Source organism: Alligator sinensis, unplaced genomic scaffold (assembly GCF_000455745.1).
Source record: "Alligator sinensis unplaced genomic scaffold, ASM45574v1 scaffold289_1, whole genome shotgun sequence".
In the NCBI taxonomy this organism is placed as follows: Eukaryota; Metazoa; Chordata; order Crocodylia; family Alligatoridae; genus Alligator; species Alligator sinensis.
The window spans coordinates 3070449-3079728 of NW_005841881.1; the positions used below are offsets into that span (position 1 = coordinate 3070449).

Consider the following 9280-nt stretch of genomic DNA (forward strand, 5'->3'; position numbering starts at 1 on the left):
GTTCATCTTGGAGTCAATAATGACTCCAAGATCCCTTTCCACCTCTGTGCTTTCAAGAAGGGAACTCCCCAGCCTGTATGTATTTTGTGGATTCCTTCTCCCAAGGTGCAGCACCCTGCATTTGTCTACGTTGAACCCCATCCTAGTCTTGTCGGCCCACTTTTGTAGTCTGTCTAAATCTAGTTGCAGCCTCTCTCTCCCTTCAAGTGTGCCCACCTCACCCCACATCTTAGTGTCATCAGCAAACTTGGACAATGTGCTTTCCACCCCCTCGTCCAAGTCGCTGATGAAGATGTTAAACAGTGCAGGCCCGAGGACTGAGCCCTGGGGTACCCCACTGCTCACATCTCACCAGGTTGAGTACAACCCGTCCACCACTACTCTCTGGGTGCGCCCCATCAGCCAGTTTTTTACCCATCCAACTGTGCGGGCATCAATGCCACAGTCACTTAATTTATTGATGAGGATGGGGTGAGAGAGAGTGTCAAAGGCCTTCTTAAAGTCTAGAAAGACTGTCCACAGTGACACCATCATCCAAGGGTTTAGTTACTTGGTCGTAAAAGGCAATCAGGTGGGTCTGGCCAGACCTGCCTATGGTGAACCCATGCTGATTGCCCCTGAGCATGACCTCCCCTGCAGGCCCCCCACATGTGCTCCTTGATGATTCTCTCCAAGATCTTCCCGAACACCGAGGTGAGGCTTACAGGCCTATAATTACTTGGGTCCTCCTTTCTCCCCTTCTTAAAAATAGGGACCGCATTACCGAGTTTCCACTCCCCCGGCACCTAGCCAGATGACCACGAATGCTCATACAGCTGGGCCAGGGCTCCAGGATGACCCCTGCCAGCTCCCTCAACACCCTTGGGTGGAGGGCATCTGGACCTGCAGATTTAAAAATGTCTAGCCCTTCCAGAAGATCCCTAACTACATCTGCACTCACTGAAGGCTTGATAGAGCTATCCCCAAGATTGTCCCTACCTCTGATAGGTGGGATATCCTGGTCCCGGTTCAGGAAAACAGAGGCAAAGAAACCGTTAAAAATATCAGCTTTCTTGTCTGGCTTGGCCACCAGATTACCGTTTGTGTCTTGCAGGGGCCCTGTGTTGCCTGGTGCCCTCTTCTTGCTCCCAATGTACTTGAAAAAGGACTTTTTGTTGTCCTTAATCCTGGACATTAGCCTGAGTTCCATCTCTGGCTTGGCCTTCCTAATAGCCCTCCTACATTCCCGGGCTGAGGAGGAGTACTCCTCCTTGGTGATAGCTCCTCCCTTCCACTGGTTGTATGCCTCCCTTTTAGTCCTCAGGCATTTCTGAATGCCCTTGCTGAGCCAAGGGGGTTTCTGAGCACTCTTACCCCCCTTGCTTCTCTCAGGGACTGTTATCCTTTGGGCCTGGAGGATCACCCCCTTAAGGTACGACCATCCCTCTTGGACTCCCATCTCCTCTACCTTCTGGGCCCTTAGTGCCTCCCCCACTAGTCTCCTAAACTCATTGAAGTTGGCCCTTTTGAAGTCAAGGGCTTTAGCTTTGGTGTGAGCCCTAGACGCCCTGCGTTGGATAATGAAATCCAGCAGGTGATGATCGCTATTGCCCAGGTGGTCAAGGACCTGCAGTCCCCTCACCAGGTCATCCCCTGTGGCCAGGACCAGGTCCAGCAAGGTGTTACTCCTAGTGGGGCAGTGCACTTCCTGGATAAGGTGAAGGTCTTGTAATACAGCCAGGAACCTACGTGAGTGGTCAGACCTGGCTGTCTGCTCCTCCCAGCAAATGTCTTAGTAGTTTAGGTCACCCATGACAATAACATCCCTTGACCTAACCGCCTTCATAAGCTGACTGGAGAAGTCCTGGTCTAGCTCTTCCCCCTGGTTGGGTGGTCTGTAGTAGACACCCACCATAAGGTCCCTTTCACCGCGCCCCCCCTTGTAGTTTGACCCATAGTGTCTGCCCAACCCTCCTCTAACCCAAAGCTAATCCTTGATGATGTGAGGTGCTCTTTGACATAGAGTGCAACCCCGCACCTTTCCTCTCTGTCCTGTCTCTTCTATATAGGGTGTACCCCCGAATGCCCACCGCCCAGTCGTAGGTAGGGTCCCACCAGATTTTTGTGAGCCCTACTAAGCCTGGATTCTTACTTGCAATCAGGAGGCACAGTTCCTCCTGCTTACACCCCATACTACGAGCATTAGTGTAGAGGCACCTGAGGCCTCCTGAGGGTGCTCGTGCCTTCCTCCCACTCCCAGGGCATGGCCCCCTGCTCCTCGGACATTGATGCTTACCTGTGCTTCCCTTCCTCTTGTTACCCTGCGTGCTGGTGAAGCATCCTCTCCACTCAAAGCGGCCCCTTCCCCTGGTGAAGCTAGTTTGTTCTGCAGGTTTGTTCTTGGGATAGGCGACAATGTTACTCTCAAATAAGAATTTAACCTGGTTATTGCAACCAAGGCTGTCCAGCTGGTGGCCCACAGACCTTGTGAGTGGTTAAGTTGCAATCCCCAGGCTCCTGCTATCCATGACTCCCCTCATTACTCCATGATCCCTGTCCCTGCTCTAGCTGTTGCTTTCTGCCTCTGCGGCATGGAGTCTAGAGGTGTGGCACAGGACAGGGAGCTAGGGGTGAGTCGGGGGCCATTCATGGGGATGTTGTGTGTGTGTGTGGGGGGGGTGTGGAATCATGCCCGCATGTTGGTTGGTGCCTTTGGGGGGTGGGGGGTGGTACCCAGTGCAGTGGTGAAGGGAGCATCCACAACTCAGTGGCCCATGCTTGCCCCCATGTGGCCCTGGTGCAGCCCCTGAAGGTGCATCCCCAGGGCATGTGGCCCTCAAGGGATTAGCAATTGGCCAGCTCAGTCCTAAATTCCAGTCCCTAATTACATTCTGCTTCCTAACTTATCCTACATTTCAAATAATCTCAGGACAGGGCTGCTTAACCCCCAGCCCAGAGGCCAAATCCAGCCTACAGAGTCTTGGCATCCAGTCCATGGGGCTCCCCAAGCATCAGGAAATTTGGTGGCAGGGGAGCACTGGCAATTAATATTGCCATCCCTCTTCTGCTGCCATATTCCCAAGCCTCGCAGGGCTGGGTGGGGACCCCAGGCCATGCCCTTCTCGCCCTGCAGGGCTGGGTTGGGGCTAGGCAAGGCCCCCTTCTTCCACTTAGCTGGATCAGAGCCAAGATGTTCTCTGCCCCCTTCTGTGCAGCTGGATCAGGCCCTGCTAGACCCACCCTGCACCAGATTGGGCCCACTGGCCAGATCCAGCCCATGGACAGACTGGACAGCACCCATCTAGTCTGTGAGACAAAAAGGTTGAGCACCACTGCTCCATGGTGATTTTTTTCATTTTGTTCCTTAAACTGTTGAGCAGTTAGAACTGTGAATGCTGTTATAATATCTGTCGCTCCCAAGGTGCTGTCCTTAAAGTGGGAGAAGTAATTCCTATATGTGTGATCCTTCAAGTAGAAAAGCATTATAGTCTTTTTTTTTTTTTTTTTTAATGTAGCTATCTTCTTTCTTTTACTCTTTAACTTCATAGTTTGCTACTGCCATTGTGGGCATCGTTCTTGATGGTCAAACACTGATAGTCACCTTGCATGGTAAGAGGTGGGACTAAACTAAAAGTAGGAGGTTCTGACTGTGACCACACAATATTAGCACCATTAGATGTGCAAATATCTACACATGGTTCACAAGATAGACCCAGAGATTTCAAGTAAGAATCCATAATGTCCACAATATTCTGACCTGTCATGGTGTTTGAGTTCTTTGCAATAAAAAATTTGTTCCATTATCTTTTCCATGGTCAAAAAACAAATGAAAAATAAGAGCTGGCATTTTTTTCAGGAGGTGCTTTGAGTTTAATGAGGGGTGTCTTGGGAACAACCGCTCTAAGCGTTCAGATTTACTTTTGTTAAGTTAACCTTTTTAATGCTTTAAAAAAATTGCTGTACTGCTGTATTAGGGAAGAAGTCTTTTAAAAACCTTAAAAGCAAAGATGTATGTTATGCTTAGAGATGATGCAATCCATGTTCAAATATCTTCAAATCATCCTTGGGGAAGGGTCACGCTTTACATTTGACAACTATAAGGCTTTTGTTCAAATAGACCAGTGCAAATACTAAGGCAATTGTTTAAAGTAGGGTTGTAGATATAGTAGCAATGCTGGATCTAAGGAAAATTTAAATGAGAACTGCAGAAATTTACAGAAGAAAAGTGAAGCTGCAAAATGGATTAGTGGAATTTCAGCAATTTCAGCTGAAATCACAATAACAAACAAAACCTGATCAACTGACTGTTCTCTAGACTTCCTTCTCCTCTTTCCTCCAACTTAGTCTGACCTCAGACCTTCTTGTCGCCATGGCTGAACGGGCTGAAATTGGTTCCATTTCCAAAGTTTGGGCTTTTTCAGAAGCTCTATGAGACCTTTCCCACTTAGGTGGGCATCTGGCAAACAAAGCTAAACTGAAATATTGTTTAGGAGGGTTGTTTTATATTAGTATTGTACCTGCTTTTGACGTTGTTCTGTTCTCTTTTTTTATAAATCATTCTAAGTCTCTGTTGGGAAGGGTGGTGTATAAATTAAATAAGTGAAGGCCAGTTTTGCATCTGATTTGATAATTACACATTGTCCTAGGTCAGGAGCGGGCAAAATGCAGCCCGCGGGCTGAATACGGCCCGCCAGGCCATTCTATCCAGCCCGTGGAGCCCCTAAAAAATTTAGAAAATTAATAGTTATCAGCCCCTGGCTGCCTGTCATGTGGCCCACGATGACTTGCCAAAACTCAGTAAGCAGCCCTCTGCCCAAAATAATTGCTCGCCATGTTCTAGGTGAACAACTTTAGTCTCTACCCCAGAACTTTGATAAGCTAACTAAGCAGACTGAACTGGCATCTCTTTAACAAGATGTATTTAAGTAGAAAAGTACTAACCTGGATTCCTTGATCAGTATTGTGGCTTTTTCATAGTTTGATGCCTTTACTGGTTGGTAGTCTAAACGGGCTACTTCTGGATAGTTCTAACTAGAATTCTTCATAGGTGAGTTAGCAACTTAGAGTTGTATATCACAGAATAATGCTATACTAGCATTTTATCCTAACCAAATATCTTCTTTTCTATTTTGAGGAAATTGCATAATTAAAAGTGTTTTTGAACTAACTTTTAAAATTCTTTCTAGATGAAGATGGAAGTCAGGATGAGCCGTTGGAATCAAAGGTGAGCATCCCATTTTATTTGTTCTTACAAAACTGCTTATAAAACTTTTGCATAGATATAACAGAAAAGCCTGTTAGAATTAAGATGGAAGATATAAGACATAAGGCTTTAAAACTGGTTGTAGAGGATGAGAAGTTTTATCTTCTTCAACAGGACTTTCCTGTGACTTTTGTTATCTTTTTTTCCTGTGACTTTTTCACAGTTTTAGAATGCTTTAGCTTTTAAACATTTCGTTCTGAAACAGTACAAATGAGAGTTATATTTTTCTGGGTGAACTTGCATATACATATGTGCATAAAAGAAGAATACCTGAGTAATATTACTAGTGCATGGATACAGTGGTGGTAGGAGTGTGGGGTGGAGTGAGGATAGTTTGAGGGGATTGTTAAGAAATTAATAGTAAGTGGTAGGTAGGGTCTAATGAGTTTGTGATTTTAATATATCTTTAAACCTCCACTGTTACGAGTAATGTACTACTAATTTGTTAACTCTTTTGAGAATCCAAAAAGGCAGAAAATGAATAGTAAATAGTGGTATTTGGTGATAGGGTTAGTTGTCTTCTTTCTCTCTCTCTCTCAAATTCTGCTATCTATCCTTCTTTAGACTTCCTTATCTTCAGAAGAACAAGTGAAGGACCACTCCACTGGAACCCCAGTGGTAGCTGGTCAGATTTTCCTTGAGTCAGAAGAATCTGACTCTCATACTGAAGATGAAGAGAGCATTAAGAATCAAGAGGAGGAGAAAGAAAGCACCTTGGAAGAGTTAAAATCTTTAGAAATGTCAAACCTATTAAACAAGGACCTGGAAGACATAGAAGTGCAGAAACCAGGTAACAGTGCTTGAATTCAGCGGGCTTCTGTACTAGGGGCTGGAAGCAAAGTGGATCTGCATAAGTTTAGAGGGTGATTGGATCTGCATCCAGTCAGTCTTTGCACGTATCCAATAGTCAAAATTACATCTGAATGTCCAGTTTCAGAATGGAGTAGTCATTGCCAACTTAATTTTTCCCTATTGCCAAATAAAAAAAATTCAAATATGTGCTACTGATGTAGACTTTCAAGCTGTTTCATGTGCTTTTTAAAGCATGTTCCGTAGTTTGTTTGTTTTTTTATTGCATTGCATAGGAAAACAAATGATTTGTGAGTGAACAGAAGAATTCATATTTCCATGTTCTGATATGAATATCCTCTTAAATTTTTAATAGAGTACAGTCTAAAGCTTTTTTTGCTCTACATGCACCTCAGATAAAGAGCCTCCTTTTGGCCAGAGGGAGACTATATCTATCAGCTCTTTGTTCTGCTAGACTGGGGTGCTCAAACCCCCTTCACTGGTCCATGCAGAGCCCCACAGGCTGTGGCTCTGTGTGCCATATTGGGTTGGCCTGATTCTAGTGCATAGGGGCAGGACCCAATCCTGGTGCACAAGGCCAAACCTTGATCACCACTGTACTAGGTGAATGCATGCGGCTTCACTTCCTGGGGGACAAGACAAACCTTGATACAGAGGCAACTTTGCACATGAGCAAACTGTTAGGAGTCTTAGGAGAGTTCTGATCTTTCGTATAAACTTGGATAAGTATTCTAATAATATACTTCTTACAATCATGTTGGTTTGTACTGAAGTCATTCAGAGAAGTTGAATAGAATTTTTTTTTTATAAGAATTTTAAGTTTGTCTTCTTTAACATACTTGACTTATTTTTTTCCACTTACTCCTATAGTTCACCTGTTGAAAATTGTTGCATTTTGGTGGCCTTGACCTAATCTGAGGCTCATAAGAAAACAGCTTTTTTTAACGTGACCATCATAATTTTTTTTAACCTGTAACCTTACTGAAAACCAGTTGTCTAATATAAGACCTTGGCATTTCCCTTCATGTGTCTTTTTGCAACTCCTGCTTTGAATGGCAAAAGGAAGCAGTCTTTTGAAAGCATCCCTTTATAATATCTGCTGCCCTTTACCAATATTATACACTTAAGAAAAGTGACTTAAGAAAAGTGACTTCTTATATTACTTGCAATAGGCTCTTATTAATATAAAATGTTCTACATTTTTTTAAACTTCTAAATAATATGAGCAGTAGGAAGGTGTAGCATTGAATAGAGATTTAAAATATTAATTAAAAAAAACAAGTAAAATAATTAGCTAAAATAACTCCCAGTGTTAAGTGTTCACATTCAGTATTCTTGTTCAATCAGTAGTTTGTGTATTGAAGGGAAAATGTAATTTAAGATGCATTTTGTATCTTCCCATCACAATGTCATGAAAAGGCTTTACCTTAGCATTGATTGAATCATATTTTTAAATAGAACTGTCAAAAACCTTGGCTCATTTCTTGATCCTTTCTCACTGTTGCATAAGGAAGCAAGTTTAAACATCTTGTGCTATTCTTGAAACCCATTTTTATTCTGAAGTAAAAAGTAACAAGTAAAAAGATAAGTTTTGCCTTTTTATCCAAAGGGTTTAATTTCTGTTTGAAAAGAGGGGGAAAAATCCCTGTGATAGAAACTGAATTTGTTAGTGGGTGGCATTGTTTGCAAGCTTTTGAGCACAGCGGGGATGGAAAGTAAAGGAACCTTTTCCATAGGCAGTATTCTTTCCCTTGAGTGAATTAATGACAACTAGCGGCAGTCTTGATCTTGGAAAACTCATCTTTTTTCTTTAGCTTCTGAGGTTGGAAATAGAATTTATTCTGGAAACTGCTCTACAGTCTTGCAGAAGAATCTTGTCAATTTTCAAAATCAGTTGCAGATTTCCTTTTTATGCTCTACTTGAAGCTGTCCCTCCTTCAGCAAAGTTCTTAATCTTCTATATTAAGTGAAATAATATATGGAGAATTAATTGATTTGAAGGATAGAGGAAGAGGGAAGTATGGATGTCAGCTAATGGCATGGGATTTTAGTAGAGGGAAATAGAAGCACCATTGTACAAGGCAGTGGTGAGACTTCGTTTAGAATATTTTGAACAGTTCCAGTCACCTGGGTTCTAAAAGGGTTAATTGAAATTGGAACAGGCACAGAGAAGGTCTGATAGGTTTTCCATATCCTTATAATCTCCTATCATAAAATAGGATGATGTAAAGATCTAGGCTTGTTTAACTTAGCAAAATGAAAGTTAAGGGGGTATATGATTTACTCCTTTATAAAATACATTGTGAAGTGAATATCAGAGAAGGAAAGCTCTTGAGGTTAAAGAACAAGATCAACTTTTAGACTGGATTAGAATAGAGAAATGTAGCTTTTTTCAGAAAGCTAGAATTTACCAAGTACTATCTTGAAGCAGTTTATGACAGTATGCTGGGATACACAGGAGTTCTTGAATAGAGCTTATGGAAGAGGCTTGTAGTGTTGGCATCCCATAAAAGGGATTGAAAGGATACTTCAACATGGTGCAACATTGTATGTGATAAGTAGTTTGACAGAAGAAAACTTTGGCTACACTGGTGGAGAGTGGGTTTGGAGGCTGAAGCTAGAGTAAGTGGTTGGGGGCAGGGAAGGAGGGACAGGGGACAAGGTACTGGGAAGAAGTCAAGCATTGGAGTGGTTTTGCATTGGGGTGATGAGCTTGCAATATCCCAATTCTTGAGGTGAATTTGATTATTGCCAGCTTGCATTAGCTTAGATTGCAAAGAATGGAAAGGGATCTTGGAGCGCCGTACTTCAAGGCAATGTACTTCAAGAAGGATGTTGATAAGACTTGAGAGGGTCCAGAGGAGGGCCACTTGTATGGTCAAGGGCTTACAGGATAAGCCCTGTGAGGAGAGTCTGAGGGACCTGGACCTCTTCAGCCTCCACAAGAGAAGACTGAGAAGTGATCTTATGGCCGCCTACAAATTCATTAGGGGGATGCAGCAAGGGATCGGAGATTCTCTGTTCACCAGGGTGCCTCTTGGGGTAACAAGGAACAATGGTCACAAAATGACAGAGAGCAAATTTAGGCTGGATATCAGGAAAAACGTCTTCACGGTAAGGGTGGCCAAAATTTGAAATGGACTTCCAAGGGAGGTGGTGCTCTCCCCTACCTTGAGAGTCTTTAAGAGAAAGCTGGACAGGCATCTGGATGGGGTCACGTGACCCCAG

The 9280-nt window shown here is 43.5% G+C and overlaps 1 protein-coding gene across 1 annotated transcript in view; it reads left to right on the forward strand.

The window, feature by feature from the left end:
• Positions 1 to 2570: 2570 nt before the first annotated feature.
• Positions 2571 to 9280, forward strand: part of SEL1L (SEL1L, ERAD E3 ligase adaptor subunit) — a 49230-nt gene continuing 42520 nt past the window's right edge. Inside the window, exons 1-4 of the mRNA XM_006017608.3 lie at positions 2571 to 2609; positions 3528 to 3588; positions 5166 to 5203; positions 5807 to 6032. Of these exons, the coding sequence (XP_006017670.1) occupies positions 2571 to 2609; positions 3528 to 3588; positions 5166 to 5203; positions 5807 to 6032 (364 nt within the window). The remainder of the gene's footprint in view (positions 2610 to 3527; positions 3589 to 5165; positions 5204 to 5806; positions 6033 to 9280) is intronic.